Source organism: Quercus lobata, chromosome 5 (assembly GCF_001633185.2).
Source record: "Quercus lobata isolate SW786 chromosome 5, ValleyOak3.0 Primary Assembly, whole genome shotgun sequence".
Lineage (NCBI taxonomy): Eukaryota > Viridiplantae > Streptophyta > Magnoliopsida > Fagales > Fagaceae > Quercus > Quercus lobata.
In genome coordinates this window covers 58108949-58127272 of record NC_044908.1, presented here as the reverse complement: position 1 = coordinate 58127272, position 18324 = coordinate 58108949, and the positions used below count along the sequence as shown (strand labels likewise).

The 18324-nt window shown below is 33.8% G+C and overlaps 2 protein-coding genes across 3 annotated transcripts; one reads left to right on the top strand and one right to left on the bottom strand.

The window, feature by feature from the left end:
• Positions 1 to 499: 499 nt before the first annotated feature.
• Positions 500 to 6420, bottom strand: LOC115992572. Of its 2 annotated transcripts, none has more exons than XM_031116789.1 (4): positions 5997 to 6420; positions 5642 to 5791; positions 4496 to 4573; positions 500 to 995 (listed from the first exon to the last, which is right to left on the bottom strand). In XM_031116789.1, exons 1-4 carry the CDS (start codon positions 6315 to 6317, stop codon positions 777 to 779), a joined length of 768 nt encoding a protein of 255 aa, XP_030972649.1. In that variant the 5' UTR covers positions 6318 to 6420; the 3' UTR covers positions 500 to 776. The 2 variants fall into 2 exon arrangements, with proteins under 2 accessions (XP_030972649.1, XP_030972651.1); XM_031116791.1 differs by having other exon boundaries at positions 5642 to 5788.
• Positions 6421 to 7032: 612 nt separating this feature from the next.
• Positions 7033 to 10376, top strand: LOC115989223. The gene is made up of 4 exons (XM_031112891.1): positions 7033 to 7389; positions 7817 to 7954; positions 9555 to 9629; positions 10193 to 10376. Exons 1-4 carry the CDS (start codon positions 7048 to 7050, stop codon positions 10304 to 10306), a joined length of 669 nt encoding a protein of 222 aa, XP_030968751.1. The 5' UTR covers positions 7033 to 7047; the 3' UTR covers positions 10307 to 10376.
• Positions 10377 to 18324: the final 7948 nt, after the last annotated feature.

Sequence of the window (18324 nt, the reverse complement as noted above, 5' to 3'; positions counted from 1 at the left end):
ATCATTCTTCCAAGTCTCAAAATTCTATTGGAATCAAGCTTCAAAGCCTTCAGAAACCTCAAAGATTTTAATCCACCGAAGTTTCATCGGATTCAAGCTCTAAGGCCTCGAAGAACTTCCACCACAAATCTTCGAAAATCAATAAAATTCAAAGAACCCACGAAGAACGTGAAGAACGCGTAGAATAAGAAATCCATAACAAGCGCACAGCCAGCAATTCATTGCAATTTCATTCCAAAGATCTTTAAAGCCACTTTCCAATCCAAGTGGAGGACATCTTGTGTTTGAGTCAATACCACATCAACGCAATACTTGAATTGAAGACTTTTCTAAGGAGATTGAATTAGGGGATTTTTCTATTGTATTAGAATCTAAACATAGAGAATTATACCTACAAATTCATCAATACAAATTTACACTTGTGAAACATTGTCAATTGTTTGATTTTAATGTTTACAATCTTCTTGGACAGATCCGAGGGTGTTGAAAACATACAGCAAATTAAAAAGGATGTATTTCATTACTATAGTAGTACTTGCAAATCTACAATAGTTCAAATGCCAGTCAAATTACAAAGAAGATGGATGCCATAAATCTTTCAAATTTCATATTCACCGACCCTATCCAAGGAGGAGAGAGGAAAGTTCAAAAGATTTAAAAAAGAAAAGAAAAAAGGGATGGGGTGAAATATAAATATGGAGTACTCCACCGACCCTAGTCACATCGATCCCTTGTTATTTTATTTGTACTTGGTGAAATACAAATACCATCCATTACTAGGCCTGTGTTTTCTTTGCGTGTGCCTTGGCGATATCATCTTTAAGCAACTTTACTTCCCTCTCAAACTCATTGAAATCAGTAATAACTTTGTGGGCTTGGATTTCATTCGAACAAGGTGGCCATTCAAAGTGTCTCTGAATCTCCATAAAATCTTCCCAACATTTTTTGGCTTCTTCCTTGCCCTTGGGGCGATCTAACATGATGTGAATAATAGCCTGCGTGTTTTTATTTTTTTTTAACAAACAGCACATATGTCAATATCAATTAATCGTTTTTTATGTCCATAAAAAAGTTGCCTTTTATTTTCATAAATAGATTTATTACTCTTTTTTTAAAATAATTTAAAAATTACAATGGAAAATGGAGATTTGAATGTCTCCATTGAAAATACCAAAAAGTGTTAGTTCAAATTCAAGAGTCTTGACAAATAATTCATCCTCGCTATACATGTTTTTTTTATCAAAGCCAAGTGAATTACGTGCCCAAACCTTTACACATGGAAGTTGCATATTTTCATTGCTAACATGTGATTTATCTTATCTCAAAAAATATATATAATAATAAAAAAATTTTAAAAAAGAACATGTCACTTATCATAGTAACTTATTCACATAAGCTTTGTCAAAACCTATGAAAGAATTAGTTACATCTACGTTATACTTTGAAAGAATTAGCAAAGTTATAATTAGGTAGCCACACTCTTCTAATCTAATCTAATATTCAATTATTTGGCGGGACTTTTATAGGTTTATATTGTATTAGAAATATAAATTTACATTGTAGACATACAAAACGTGTACAAAGTTGTACAATATTATATACTTTTTGCAAATATTAATGTTGCATTTGGAGGTTCATTTACTTTATTTTCATTGGCATAACCAAAATCAAATTCATCACTAATAACATGAACTTCTTTATCCTTCTTGCACTCACCCTTTGCTCTCTAGTCTCTTCTCTTTTCTTTCATCTTTTGTGATTTTTTTGAATTAGATTAAGGTGAGGTGAGATTTCCCCTTTTTTTTTTCTTTTTTTTTTGCATTTATTTTATTTTATCAATTTGGCCTAGGGCTGCTAGGCTAATTTGTTTATTATGTTTTTTAATCAGTTTGGGGCCTTTGGGCTCTATTTGGATGCCCGAAATAAGTTTTTTTTTTTTTTTAAATGAATTTTCCTTCAAAGCATAGTAACTTTAGTATTGCTATGGGATTGCCATCCTATAAGATCTTAAGATCCAAATTGAGATCCTACATAGATACCACTTTAGTACAAATCCTAGTGAGATTCATGAGGTATTAAGGATGTAGGATCTTATGATCTTAAGATCGGGTTCCTAATAACCATGTTCTTGAAATCATTTGTCAAGGCCCCATATTGTTTTGTAGTGCCCCCAACAAACTATGTTGACTCTGATGTTGATTAAAATATCATAAATAAAAATAATAATTTATAATTTATCGCCTTTTTAATTCTGCATGCAATTAATATATAAAAGTCAACATTTGGCCTATATTTTGAAGTTGTGACTTAATTTGTTTAAGTCATGCTAACCGGTGCATTTAGAGTAATGGTTAATAATCCATTTTATAAATTTTTTTAAATAACTTTTATGAGAAATGAAAAAAGCTGTCAAAACATTAAAATTTTTTTTTTCTTTTCCTATAAAAATTTTCTTTAGATAGATTATTAACTATTGTTTTAAGGTCATCCATTAGCATTTTTCTTAATTGTAAAATAGTAAGGGTGGAGTTAATGAATGCCGAAGTGCATTGATCAATGTTAAGTTATTTTATTGTTATTGACTGACATTTTTTAGGCACGTGACTTTTAATGAAGATAGATCATTAGAATTTAATTGTTATATGTAAAATGGAGGGATAAAATTCTAGGGTTACTAAAGGCTATTATAAATAGCCTCTTTTGAGTCATTGTGGTAGTCTTTTGCTATCTATTTCAGGAAATTTCATATTTGAATGTTTCTTGATCTTTTCGGCCCAAAAAACTAATATTTCATTGTTTCGACATCAATCTTATTATGTTTTTCTTTGCCTTAATCTTGGTTCTCGTCCCTGCATTAATTAGGTGGTATCAAAGTGAAAAATCTTAGAGCTAAGCCACAAAATTCGTTTTGAGTCAACTGTTGAAACTTTAAACTAACTTAACTAAGGCTTGCTGTGGGGATAAAGGAGATCAAGGATAATAGATGATGGTTGAGATGAGGCGAATGATCGAAGATTTGACGTGAGTTGTACAAGTTCTTTAGTGATTCTTCAGTGATGGGAACTATCAAGAACCTGTTTGGAGATTCCGGAAGGCAATTGTGAACCCTTGGACATACTAGAAGTTGGTCTCAAGGATGAGAACAATAATATAAAAGATGAAACTCCTTCTACGATGCTTGAAATTGTAGAACATATATTAGGCACAAGACAAATTGGAGAATTAGTTGATGTGTGCAATCGAATTGAAGGATAAAACTTTGGAAAGAGTTTGACCCATAGATTGGGATTCTCCACCAGTTTATGATGACTATCCCTAGAAGCATAGTCAAGGAGACAAGATTGTGTTTGATGAAGATAAATGCATATGCATACAATGCATACAAGGTGCGCTCACAACCCATACCGATAATAACGCCTTTTCTTTTCAGGAAATGTTCTCTGTTGATGAATGGAGTTTCAATTCTTTAGAGCTTGAACACATGCAACGGTATGATTTCATTGGGTTAATTTGTAGACTCTCTCTCAAATTCCATACTGATTAAGTTAATTTATTTTGGAAAATTAATGGAGAACGTTCTTGGTCCTTTTTGGGAAGATTTTGTAGAATTGGAATTTGTAAAAGGGAACAAGAGGAATGAAAGAGTGATGTTTGGTTAACTTTGTAAAGGATAATCTAATATTTATAGATGTATGCAGGGATTCCTCTTTTGTATTTTCTTCTCCAATCCCATAATGGTGAAATGGGTTAATAATTAGAATTTGTCAAGTCAAGAATTATAATTCATTCAACAAGATTTATTATGAGTGAAAAAAGATTGATGAGTAACATATTGATTTGTCTTGCCTTGCGGAGGAGAATAGGATGGAAAGAGTTGATTGTCCATCCATGACATCATAGGGATGGTTTGAACTTGAAGACGAGTTCTTCCCCAACTTGGAGAAAACTTTCGCAAGAAACTTTTAGCCCCCAAAAAATATGACCCATTAGTACAATATCATTTATTTTTATATGTAATGTTTTTTTTTTATTATAATGTCTTTATTTTATTATTATTATTATTTTTTTTTTGCAAGATAGTTTTAACCTATGGTGTTGGTTTCTGATAATTTATCTTTATTATAACGTCTTTAGTATTTTAAAAATTCATGTGACCAACATATAACTTTGAATAAAGTTGAATGGTTAGAATTGTGTTATATATAAAATAAAGGGTTAGGATTTTAGCCTTACCAAAGGCAATAATAAATAGCCTCATTTGAGTCATTGTAAGCCGCCTTTTATTTATTCATGAAATATTAGATTTGAATATTTATTGAACTTATGAGCCTAGAAATTCATATTTGATTTTTTTTTTAACTTCAATCCCGTTATCTTTTTCATTACCTTAATCTTGTTTGTTGTTGAAATTTCTTATTTTAACTCTACTTCTATACAAAATCAAAGTTTTAACTACATTACTTCATTTTCAAGAAATCAGAAGAGGTATCCACACCTTATATAGTGGACGTCGTGCATCAGAAATCTCTTCATGTTTCAGGCATTCGCATTTATTAGCCTTCTCAAAATCTCCCTACAGATATGTCAAAAAAAAAAAAAAAAAATCATGTGTTAGATTTGATATCAAACAACTAAATGAGAAACTTTTACATCCCAAGGAGAAAGGAGGCAAAAAAAATATAAATAAATAAAACTAAAACTGACGTGATAATCACTCCACAAGTATAAGTATCTGTAATGTGTGAGGAGTAAGGTCTAGAGTTCAAGTCTCTAGGAGGAAGTTTCACACATATGTATAGTTAGACTAAATTAGAGTAAAATTTCTATCTTATATCAAAAAGAAATATAAAACAGTTCTTTTAATCACGAAATTTTACTCAAGTCTATAATATATCCTTAAATAAGTCTATTTATGTTTTGCTAACGGTAAACCTACCTAATTTGTTTGCTAATCAATGTCCCTCCTTTTCCATCTTATAAATGGATACATTTCTTTTTTATTTATGCCATAACTAATAGAGGATTGTTTCCTTTTAATGTCAAACTTAGTTTATACATAAGAAAGAAAATCTTTCCATTTTATTGATGTCTTTTAAAGTTTAAAAACTATAAAAAGAAAATAAAGTTGAAAAAAAAGAAAAGAAAGGAGAAATAAAGAAGTAAGACTTTTAATCTCAAAATATTATAGTAATTCACATCAACAATACTTGAGATTTGTCTAGGCTAGCTAATATATCTAGGTCTAATTAACAGGTACTCTCAGGGCATTTGTTAATGGATTATTTTAAGAAAGATTTGATACCACTTTTATAGAAAAATATAAAAATATATAATTTCTTTTTTCTTTTCTCATAAAAAAATTCTAAGAAAATTTCCTAAACCAATACTTTTAGGGCATCTGTTAACTTTTCCCAATATATTTTCATACGCAAGTGCAATTTTGACTTTAAAGAATTACTAATAACTTATTCATGTGTACCCAAGCATTATAACGAATGAGTTATTTTTCTACTAATGAAATAGCAATTGGTCATATTCTAAACGTCATCAGCTTGCTCTAAAAAAGGTTAGATCTAGAGATAGAACTGCAAGTTAAACGGGCTTTTTGTGTGAAGAAGCTGGGAGGAGAAGAAATAAAGACCTTGTAGATGAGCATCTCCACAAGCAACATATCGGTTTCATAGGCTTCAAGTTGTTTATTTTCCTCCTTCATCTTCTCCAATGCCTTCTCCAATTTTGCCACTGCATGTTCTTCTTTTCCGCTCATTTCCAGCTTTGCCACCGCTCGCTGCTTCATTAATGGAAAGACAGAAAGATGTTAAATCCATCTGTGGAACAAGTTTAAGCTTTAAAAGAAAGCATCCATGCAAGTACTTCTCTTTCATTTCTGTTTATTGATTTATAGAAGAAACTACATCAACATAAGTGAAAATTTTTATCAACAGCAGGAATTTTTCTAAAATATATTGCATGGTGGAAATCTAAAAATGCCTAACCTGCAGCATATAAAAATCAAGTTGTTCCTCTTCAAGTAAACGATCTAATTCTGTCTCAGCTCTACGTAGTGCTTCTGCATCCACTTGAGCATCATGATAATCAACCAATTTCTGGTAGGCTAGTTTGCCTCCGTGGAGAGTCGCAAGGTTCAAAGTCTTGCTAGAAAAACGTTTAATCATAGGTTTTCTTGTTTTGCAAGAACGATTTGCTAAAGCCCATCCAGCTAAAATGCTGCCAAAGATGACAAGGGGCGCTGCAGTTGCCACAATTGCTATGTGTTTATTTTTTCCAGTGAAAAAATCGAAAAAATTTGTCATCATCGAGATTGAAGTTTGTCTCTTCAAGGGTACTTTTGTTATTGCCTTATCTAGATGATGCACATATTAGATGAATGTTGTTTTTCAAAAACAAGTGGAAGAGAAGTTTGTGTAACAGAGAGTAGGAAAAAATGATCGTGCAAATCAGTTGAACTAGTTAATAAAGCTAAGAATGAAGTTATTCCAAGTCTTCCTATGGAGGTTTGGTCCAGTTCCTTACCTACATAAGAAGCAAGAACTTTTAAAAAAAAAAAATGTTTTTATAGGGAATTATCGTGATTGGAGCAAAGTATTATGCGAATTGCCATCTATCAATTGCGGGGGGAGGGAAAAAAAGGAAGACATGGTTTGCTACCAAATATTCCTTCATAAAGACTGAAATATCTTTAGCCAATGAATGTTGAAAGGGTCACCTAATGTTTAAAGTGATTTAAGAGCTCTCCAACTTAGATTCTCAGGCATGCACATGTGTAACACGTTTTCTAGTACGTACATGAATGGAATTGACAGTACAAAGATGATGGGAAAGACACCTAATCACTGCAACTTCATATCAAAGCAATGCGGTGATACCTTGCTTCACCCCAAATTGCTCTTTTTTCTGTATATCTTTGCATTTTCAGGTATGATCAATATTTTATATATATATATATATATATATATAAATTAATGTTATAACCTTAAACCTTCAAATTCTAGCCTGCTATATCTTGTCTAATATCACAAACCTTAAATGGAATCTACTCTTTGCCTCAACTACGGCCCACTGCCCTCTCTAGCCCAAAGAATTCCTTTCACGGTGAGCACCACAAGGGCCACGATGCCACATTTTAGCTTTGGTCATTCTTCTCTTTCACTTTCTAATGCTTCCAGAACCCACCTGATGGGACATGCCTTCAGTCCCATAACTAAGAAGAAAACTCTATCTCTTAGGGTATCAGCATTCCCAAGGGGTGGGAAGGATGCACTAAAGTCATTGTTGGACGTGGGTGTTTACCTTGCCTCCCAAGTTGAGTTGAACTCTCTCGGCTTTCCTAAAACGCCTTCATTGGAACAAGCCAATACCCTTTATAAGGTCCTCTTCTTTACACTCTAAGAATACATATTCTGCGAATAATCTGCATAACATTGAAACTACGTACAATGACATAGAACTCAAAGTTTGTACCATCTATTTGTGTTAATTTCTCTCTACTTCTGAAAGTCATTGAAATTCCTCCATTTGAAATTAGATTTGCACCAAGGATAGGGATGCACCATTTCTCAGTATCATTTCAATAGGTAAACCCTACGGATTTTTAAGAAAAATGGTTAGTAAGTGTAAAATCAAACATACACACGAATTATGACTTACTCCGACCAACAATTATTTATAATTGTGTTTGTATGTGTCATTATTTATTTTGACCTGGTTTATCAATATCATAGATCGGCCTCCCTAGCAAAATTTATCACTTCATCACTGCATGCTGTATAGTATTTATTTGCTATTATGTTAGCAGAATGAGGCAATGCGGCTACTGAAATCAGGGAAGGGTAATGAGGCTGAGGAACTACTGGGAAAAGCAATTGAGGAATGTGGTTATTCTGAGTCTGATTACTATTTGGCTATAATATTAGCAGAAATTCTCATCTTTAAGGTATGTCACTCCCTTCTGACCCCTGGTGGAGACAAAAGCTTCTCAACACTGCAAATTTGAAACATACTGATTCCATATACTATTCTTCAACTGCTCAAACTCAGCAACAACTTTTTGTTGGGGAATGAAGGGTAAACAATGAAAGAAACAAGTAAAATTTAATGAACAAAAAATTAGGAGACTTTAGTGAATTAGAGGCACAATGAAATCACTATCCTTAGACAATATATACCCCCATACAAGCGTTGATAACAAGTTACTGTAAATTTGTCCAAAGATACAATTAAGTCTATTGGGTTCTACAAAAGACAATTCTGAAAAAATCCTCAAAACGTCTTGTGTTTTTGAGATAGATCAATAGGCATTGGATTGGAGTTATATAGCACCTTATTCTAACTTCTTCACCAATAGCTCTCTGAGCTCACTTCTGAAATTCACTATAAAAAAAAAATTGACTGTATTCTTGGCTCATTCGAGAATTATGGTATGGAGTGATACCTACTGATGCACACAATCACTAATCTTCACTTTCTTATCTCCTTCAAACAACTCTTCCGTTTTCGCCTAACTTTACCGACTGGGGGGGGGGGGAGTCCGGGGGACCTTGATATTATGAAATCATCTTCTGCTCTGACTACCCACAATGTTCTGCACCTCCATCTCCCAAGTCCCAACATTCAATTAGAATAAATATGCGGAATTTAGCATCTTATCAAAGTATCTTCCTTTCATACTCGAATGGATTCTCAACAGATAAGCTGAAATTAGCATTATAGATTTGGCCTAGCAACTCTTATCAGTATTTTGAATGTGATCTAAATTATCTAACTCCATTCACGGGGGTTTATACTGCCTTTCACATTGACTAGCAAATCACTTTGATATGCTTCCTTCTCCGGGGCATATTGGATCTCAAAATGATTGTATGTGATCCTTGAGGGCTCAGCATACTTCAGCAGCTACATCCTCTAAGTAAAAATATTTGTCCAAATTTAGCTTTAGTTAGTTCGATTTTGTTTTGGCTGAGTTGTAACTTGCAATTATAACAAAAGATAAGGCGCTGCTCAACTGAATCCAACCTAGTGATGGGAAATAAGTTAAAAGCATTAAAAATAAAATAAAAAATGTTCCAGCACTCGACCAGGACAGATTAGACAGATTCAGCATTTTTTGTTCTCTTATTTTAATTTTTTCTTTCTTAACTTCATCATTTATATTAAAGTTTAAGGTAAATTACAAATTACAACCCTAAAATTTAGAAATGTTTGAATTTTATGCTCCAAAGTTTGGGGGAGTTTTTTTATACCATACTATTTCAAAATTTAGATTTTACCCTTAAACTTTAAAGACTTTTGAATTTTACACCTCCAATATTTATGGAGTAAAATTCTAACACCTCTAAAATTTAGGATATAAGATCCAAGTTTTGAAACTTAAGGGTGTAAAATTTAACAACCCCAAAACTTTAAAAAATAAAATAAAATTCTAAAATTTCAGGATATAAAATCTCTACACTCCCAAACTTTAGGGGTGTAATTTGTAATTTGCCCTAAAGTTTATTATTTATATTAAATATTTGAGTTAATATATGCTAATACAGGGAAACTATCAACAAGCTCATAAATGTCTCGAGGATCATCAACTCCCATCAGATGCTCGATATGCTCTTTACAAGGTTGATTGTGGTCCATACTCCATATTTCTTAAGTTCAACTTGCAAGTTGCAACGATATTTTAGAATGAAAAAGAATCTTCATAAACTCTAAAATTTTCAAAATCACTCTTTGTTCGAAAGTTTAAGTTATGGTGGTGAGATTATAAGAAGATTTAGTGAATTATCAATAAGATTTTTTTTTTTAATCTGAGATAAAAATTTCTATTTTAACATAATCTAAGTGTATACTTATATAAAATTCCCTTTTGAAGATTTATTCCCCCTCCCCCCACCTCACAAGAATTTGTATTTGTAAAACAACCATCACGCTAAAAATGCGCTATGGTAATTTTCAATAATACTGGACAATGAAAAGTATGACTACAATTATTGTTAGGTTTACCAAGCTGACAACCCGATTAATGATCAGACAATAACATGGTAGATAAAATACTAGTTTTCTTATTAAGAGCCTTTACTTTCTCCACACACACACACACACAACAAACAAACAAATTTATCTCCAAAAAAAAAAAAAAAATTGATTTGATTTCTCTTTATGACGGTTCTTTTGACTTTTGTAGGCTATTGTATGTACCATGTTGGATAAGATGGACGAGGCAGAGAAGTGGTGGGAAAGTTTCACTGAAGGAAGATCTGATTCTGTTATACCTAATCACCCGGAACACCAAGGCTAGGGGCACCCCCTGGATTTTTAAATATTATACCTATAAATAAAATTTTTAAACTGAAATTAAAATTAATTATACTTGGCCTCCTAAAAATTAAAAATTTGTTACAAAAGCCAATAAACATTGTGGGCATCTCGTTCTAGTGACTTTACACTATGAGATCAAGTGTATCTATGTGATATGCATGTGTATTATTTTTTTTTTTTCTTTTTGTAAATTAAAAAACATATTTATAATTTTTTTTTTAATGCAAATGACTTGTGTTGTTATTTGTTAATGCTAAATAAATACTAATCTGCAATTTTTATTTTTATTTTTTTAATTTTGTTTACTTGGGCTCCCCAAAGTAAAGTTCTAACTCCAACCCTTCTATAATGTGATGTTTTACAGGACAAGTAATATTGAATCATTGCCAGTGCAGATTTGATTGGTGCAATAAAATTGTTACAATATACATAATCTCCACAATTATCTCTAAGTTCAGATTTAAATTTTGAACTTGAATTATAATTAATGTAATGCATTTTTTTTTTTTTTTTTGGGGGAGAGAGAGAGAGAGAGAAAATAATGTTTTGAAGCTGTGTCAATTAAAAAAACCCATATCAATTTGGCCCACTGGGCTGATCATGTAATCTGGTGGGAACCATATCTATGTCTTCTCTGTCGAACCTCCTTTAGCCTCTTTTGTTGGAGATGGGCAAGCCCAAAAATGAAATATTTCAATCAACAACCAAAGAAAATAAAAACATTCCAAAAATCTTACAAGCTATCATCATATCAATAAAATCTCTATAAAAATCCTAAATGGTTGTAGACAGGTGATTTTGAGCTGGAATCATACCTCTAACATACAGATATTTAAAAATGAAAGGAAAAATTGCACTTCCTTACCTACTTATTAAATCAAATATCCCCCAATTTTGCCTATTTTATTTAATATTTTTTTTCAGTTGTATAAAAGCTTTGTATACACTAGATTTATAGTTAAATAATAAATTCACAATTTTTTAGTAGTTTAAACTTTTGGCATAATTTGTAATTTATCATTATATCAAAGCAGGTGGTCCTAAGTTCAAAAAGTTAAAAGTCTCACTTGGTAAGTTCTATTTATTGAGGGAAAGTTTTGGCCACAAGTGAGGAGAAGTGGTAGATTTATGGTTAAATAATTAAATTCAGTTTTCCTCATAGCTAAAACATTTGGAACAATCGGTAATTTATCAGTTTTATCCGAAGTCATAATTTTTCTTCTTAATTCTTTCACATGAAACTAAACTTATGGGTTAATTAGACTAAATTGCAATTTTCACCTTTCAAGTTTGGGGTATCTCTTTTGCCCCCTAGAGTTTCAAAATTTAAATCCATACCCCTAATGACTAACATTATGCATATACTGTGATAAGGTGCCTATTAAATGCTAACTAAGCTCAAAATGGTGTAGTTTTTTTTTTAATCAAAATTATGTCATTTCAAACCCTATTACAGCCATGTCAGTTAATATTTCAACTAAAATGCAATTTACATCCTTCTAGTTTGGGGTAATTTGGATTATGCCTCTTAAAATTTTTAATTTTTAATCTATAAAACTATGTCATTTTGAGTTTAGGTGGCACTTAACAAACATCTCATCACAATGCATCAATGGAAGGGTATACAAATGATATGTAACTTTAGGGATACATATAGATGGAGTATTTAACATAACTCATGAACATAATACAAACACGACAAGAAGTTAGCCAGTTAGGCTTTAGGTCTATGTCAAATTTAGGTTAACACGAAATGATTCATTTTATAAATATGTTTGAATTTGATACATGAAACCCATTTGAGCTCGTCAAACTTGTTTAATTAAATGTCAATTTTACCAATTTATCTTCAAAATTATGGTTTTAATTATATTTTAATTATTGGCAACTTCGTTTGAAATCAAGTTATGTACTTATACATTTTGTAAAATATGAGAATTGATAACAAGTTATTCATGTTAGGTAAACAGTTAACTTGACTACATGACCTATTTATCAAATAAGTAATGTTAAGCCTAACACAATTCATTTCTTAAACAGGTTAAGCAAGTTGTGTTGTGTCAACCTATTTAATAAATAAGTCATCTTAGGAGCAAGATGGATCTTAACAAGATTAATAAACATGTCATGTTCATGTTGACCTATATAGTCGAATACTCATGAGTTTATATGACATATGAACATGAATTATCATCCTTATAACACGTGGAAATTTAAATTTGAGGTAAGGTGGTGACAAAGGATTGAACCCATACCTTGAACTTTGATACTGAGAACCCTCTCACTCATGGTTTATAAGCTTCTGGAGCAACCATGAGTGTACCACTACTACACATGACTTGTAATTTTTATTTTTTGTACTTGGTTTCCCCATAGGCTTGAGTCCGAGGACCATGCAAGGCCTTGGTTCTGTCCAACACTCGTAATTTTTATTTTTTGTACTTGGTTTCCCCATAGGCTTGAGTCCGAGGACCATGTAAGGCCTTGCATGGTCCTCGGACTCAAGCCTATGGGGAAACCAAGTACAAAAAATAAAAATTACGAGTGTTGGACAGAACCAAGGCCTTGCATGGTCCTCGGACTCAAGCCTATGAGGAAACCAAGTACAAAAAATAAAAATTACGAGTGTTGGACAGAACCAAGGCCTTGCATGGTCCTCGGACTCAAGCCTATGGGGAAACCAAGTACAAAAAATAAAAATTACAATTTTTGGACAGAACCAAGGCCTTGCATGGTCCTCGGACTCAAGCCTATGGGGAAACCAAGTACAAAAAATAAAAATTACGAGTGTTGGACAGAACCAAGGCCTTGCATGGTCCTCGGACTCAAGCCTATGGGGAAACCAAGTACAAAAAATAAAAATTACAAGTTTTGGACAGAACCAAGGCCTTGCATGGTCCTCGGACTCAAGCCTATGGGGAAACCGAGTACAAAAAATAAAAATTACAAGTGTTGACAGTACCAAGGCCTTGCATGGTCCTCGAACTCAAGCCTATGGGAAAACCAACTACTTGGATAGGGAAAGTCCTCGGCTCAAATACTGTAAAATGTTAAGGCCAATAAGAGTGTTAGGATGATGGCGGGACGCTCCGCTATTCGGTAGCCTAAGGGGGCTATTCATTTTTGCGGGTGATATGTCTTCGAATAATTACTTCCTACACCACATAGAACATCCAGTTCTAATCTCGGCTCTGTTTCGGGCAAGTATCACTATTTACAGGTACGCATTGCTATGTCAAACAATTCTATTAAAGTTATGGTTACATCTTTTTATCAGCAAGTATTTTGGCTTTAGTTATCATTGATTTAAATGATATATTATTGTGTCTAGCAGCGCTTGCAAATTTGTAAAAACATAGACAAAACATGCGAAGTAAAATAACAACAACTTTTATTAATATAAAAATTATTACAACGTACAAAGTGGGGCTCAAACAAGCCTATACAAAAGGTGAGCTGCCGGAGCAACACTAACATCCGTAGTACAGATAAGTAAATAGTCAGGTGTCTTTTAAACTCGTCTTCAAAGTCTCTCCAATCTCTGCCTCAGTATTGCTCATATCGAAAGAAGAACCTTCTTTGGAAAAAGATGAAGGAGAAGGAAGAAGAATTTGAAGGAGAAGGAAGAAGAGGATGGAGGAGATGAATGAGGAAGATGGAGGACATGAGTAAAGAAGGAGGAGAAGAAGAGAGAAGAGATAAAAAGAAAGAAAAAGGAGCAAAAGAGGGAGAAGTGAAAGCACCAGGAGGGATCTGGTGCTGGGAAGACTAAGAAAGAGAGGCGGAGGGGGCCACCAGTGAACGAAGAGAGGAAGAAACAGAGACACTTAGTCCCTGCCTCGTTCCTGACTCCTAACACACTGGGGCCATATTAGGTATGCTCGTAAGAGAGCGGTTGGTTACGATGATGGGAATTCTCGACTCAGTCACGCCGAAAATTTGACGTGATGAGCCCCTGCTTCGGATTTTGGCTGAAAGGAAGGGGGGACAAATCTTAAGTCTCCGCCATCCTTGCCCTGACCGAGCCATTTCGAGCTTCGTTAAGACAGGGCGTTTCTGGGAAGGGAATGGTTTTTTCATTGCTTACTGCTATGGCGAGTGTATTTCAGGTTAAGGAATAACCGGAGAGTAAAAGTAAACTCCGGAAGGAATCTAAGGGTTTTCAAATCTTGGAGGGATTAAAGGGATTCATCTGTGGGAGAAACGATTCTTGTTTCTCCTCTTTATATAGGGGACGAAGAGGAGAATACTTAATGTGTTCAGGTCCCCGAGGAAATCTGCAGTCAAGAATACACCCGTTTCGTTCCCCCACGCCATCAATAACCGTCAAATCTGGGAGGTCTCGTGAAGGGAAGATATTAAAGACGCGCTTCGGATAACCAAACAGCATAAGCGCATCATGAAGAAATTAAGAGGAGCATCTTGTAGACCGGTACACTTCTTGGGCAGGTGAAGAGTCGCCAGCGTCAGTCAAAGGTTGAATTAAGTGAGTCACAATAAAGGCCTGTTATTACCAAAACCCCCCATTCCAACCAGGATGTTGGACAGCAGGGTTTTGAGGGGCTATTGTGGGGCCCAATAATTTATGGGCTAGGCCCACTTGTTCGTGGGGAGTCCAAAGGCCCAAGCCGAAAAAGGTAATGGCCCGGAGATGCAGCCGAGGACAGTTTCGTCCTCGGCAAACCCAAAGCTCCATTGAGGGTAGGGGTAAAAAAGAGATAAAGGAATAAATGTGGAAGGAGATCTAAAATATCTTGAGAGAGTTATCCTTACTACCCTTCCCAGATAAGACTCTGCGCCTAACAGAGCCGTATTCTCCAGTTTTATCAACCATCCCCAACAATTTCGGGATTAGACTGATGCGACAAATATCAGTCTTGTAAAGGTTGACCCTACACGTGGACGAAGGACAGCGGACGTAAGCTAGTATAAAAGAAAAAGTAAGTGAACCTAGAAGGGGGCTCTGATCCGATCTCCAAAAAGAAACTCCATGGGTGAAAATACCTTAACAACACATGCGCCATCATTAAAAAAAAAAAAAAAAAAAAAAAAAAAAAAAAAAAACCACCGTTGGGTAACCGGGGTAAGACCTTAATGGTCCTCGGATCAAGTCCGAGGAGCCCAACCCCATAAGATGCGATGCTATAAGGCTTAAATATTCAAACCCGACTCCTTTTTCTACAGGAATTCTTCTAAAATCAAGACCGGAACATCGCCCCGTGACCAACGGCAAGCTTTTCAAGCCCACTCTCTACAAATCATATTGTGAGGGATCTTTCACGTACGAACCCAACATCATTATTGGACCCCAAAAGAATCGTGTCCCTACAGATACTATATTAAATTATCAATTCATTCCAAAATTTTATACTGTTAAGACTTAGGAGATTGTGAATTTATTCATTTAATCTAACAATCTGAAACTTTAAGTCATCGTTTGGGAAGAAGGAATGGAATGGAAAAGAATGAAAAGAATAATTTTAAAATATTCTTATCTTCCCTTGTTTGGGAATTTTAATAAAGGGAATGGAAAGTTCATTTTCTTATTTTGGAATTTAAGTGAAAGGGAATGAAATGAATAAAAGGGAACACTTATTTTTCTTTATTCCTTAAAATCTCAAATTTTCATTCTTCTTAAATTTAATAAATTTTTTACTAAAACTTTAAAAATACCCCTATATATTCAACCATTTATTTTAAAATAGGAATCTAATAGTAATATTGTCATAAAATGATTTCATTCATTTCCCTCTATATTTTTCCCAAACAAGATTACTTACATTCCATTCATTTGTATTACTTTTCATTTATTTATTTTAAAACATCCAAGTAAGGTTACTTAACTTCATTACATTCTTTTCTTTTTTATTCACTTCCTTTGCTTAAATACATTTCATTCAATTCCATTCCTTTCATTTCCATTCTTTTATAATCATTTTATTCTATTCCATTTCTTTATGAACTCCCAAACGAAGCTTAAGGGTGTAGATAGTAAATTTAGTTTTCTAGATATGTTAGTACTTTTTAACAAGCTATTATTGAGAATCGAACCGCCATGGCCATGCCTACCCCACCCCACCTGACTCTTTTGGCGACCTAATTGAAGGCATCTAGAGCTACAATTCATATGAATTGAAGTTGTGGGCCGGCGACCTCAGAAGACCTTGACTTCCTACAAGGTACCAAAACAGGGTTTGGCAGAAGAACTACTCAGATATTTATGGTATTAAGGATTGACGACAACTTATCTTATCCTATCACAACCAACTATCTATCTGCTAGGCTTTATATGCAGTTCCGCGTGCTTTGGCAATCTCATTCTCTCTATCTCAGGATCCCCACGTGTCTGCATGTCTTTGCCGACAGAGAACTATTAAGGAACCAACAGACAACTTTGATGGCTGTACAACCCATTAGGGTGCAATTCATTGTCGACGCCAATGTCCCCATGCACGTGATGTCCCGTTATCTCCAGCGGGGTTTACTATATATGAACTGAACTCACTCACACGCCCAAACAAAATTCATTCTTGGTTGGTTATGTTCAAAGGAGATGCTTTGCTTTTCGTGGATGTCTTTTTCCCAATCTTAATCAGTGTGGTTCAAAAAAAGAGAGAAGGGACTTCTTTTATTTATATCTAATATAATAAAATTTTCAGTCTTCATATGACACATGATTTAACATATAATACAAAATCGATCTACGAAATGATTTAGCTTTTCAAAACTTTTTATATGCTTTTGTGAATATTTATGATATTCTTCTCATTTTGATTGTGATGGATGTTGTTTGTCTAGTTATTGTGGTACCAAAGACGAATTGTCCTCTCGTCCTAATATTTGAGAGGATCTTCAATCCCCAACTGCATAGCTACTAGATAGAGAGCGTAGAGTTGGTGAGGTAAAAAGGGTTGGAATTACCTCCCATGAGTACAATCACCAAAACCGACATGTCATAAAATTTTTTTTTTTTTGGGTAATTAAAAAATGGTTAGAAGGCGACCAATGCGGCTTTCCTATTTAAACGTAACCATAATATAGCACCCTAACCACTCTCAAAGAGCACTAACATACAGTTAGTTGTTTGAAACTCGAACCCAAGTCCTGTGGCTTATTGATCCGGTTTCTTACCAAATAAGTCACCCAAATGTTGATAAGATGTCATAGAATCGCATCTACATTTTTTACCCTTGAAGTTCTGATATTCGTCCATCTTGTGAAGATTACAACTAAGAATGGGAGTTAATTGATGGGTATTGTTAGACTACTTATTCCGTTATTCGTGTCTTAGACATTTGAGTCGGCAACACGCCCAAGATGTAGTATTTGACTTTTAACCCCCAATTCCACAGCGCAGGGTTGGCTTAATACATTTTTAGCCTTTTTAATAAATATCAGTTAAATACTATTTATATAACTTTCTATTTTATATAATTTCTTTTGTATTAAGACTGTTATTATTTTTGAGAGGTAAAATTATTGATATATAATTAAGCTTTTGTATTTAGGTGCAAGTGAACCGGCACTGACACAGCAAAATTAGGACATGTACAGTTGGCAAGGTCCCTTGAACCCCAATAAATGTCAATATTCAGTAAGAATGACCATTTATATTCTTTTCCATGTGAAAATGCTGAGCCAATGTCGTTATAATTTTATTCTCATAAAATGTACGATCCATCAAGTTACATGCCATCTTTCTCGTATCTTTTGATCTTAATAACTTTTCCCTACTATCAAAAATATGACATGAAGACCGATGTAGCATATTCAATTAGAATTATGCTAGGGACATAACTTTTGGTATAATTTTGTGCCACAATTTGCGGAGATTCTAGCCTTTTGCCCTTAATTTTGAAAAAAATTAGCAATATGCCCCTTTTTCGAAACTATATAGGGATATGCCCCTGTTTCGATACTCGATTACTTTAAAATCGAGTTTCATTAAAATACTCGATTCGTAGAAAATCGAGTTATTTCAAATAAAACTAAAAAAAA

Excerpts from the sequence above, each read along its gene's own strand:
- LOC115992572 (XM_031116789.1), bottom strand. The coding sequence starts at position 6,317 with ATGATGACAAATTTTTTCGATTTTTTCACTGGAAAAAATAAACACATA. Across the intron at positions 5,792-5,996 it reads TTGATTTTTATATGCTGCAG|CAGCGAGCGGTGGCAAAGCT; the intron begins GTTAGGCATTTT and ends CCATTAATGAAG. Across the intron at positions 4,574-5,641 it reads TGGAGATGCTCATCTACAAG|GGAGATTTTGAGAAGGCTAA; the intron begins GTCTTTATTTCT and ends ACATATCTGTAG.
- LOC115989223 (XM_031112891.1), top strand. The coding sequence starts at position 7,048 with ATGGAATCTACTCTTTGCCTCAACTACGGCCCACTGCCCTCTCTAGCC. Across the intron at positions 7,955-9,554 it reads CAGAAATTCTCATCTTTAAG|GGAAACTATCAACAAGCTCA; the intron begins GTATGTCACTCC and ends ATGCTAATACAG. Across the intron at positions 9,630-10,192 it reads CTCGATATGCTCTTTACAAG|GCTATTGTATGTACCATGTT; the intron begins GTTGATTGTGGT and ends TGACTTTTGTAG.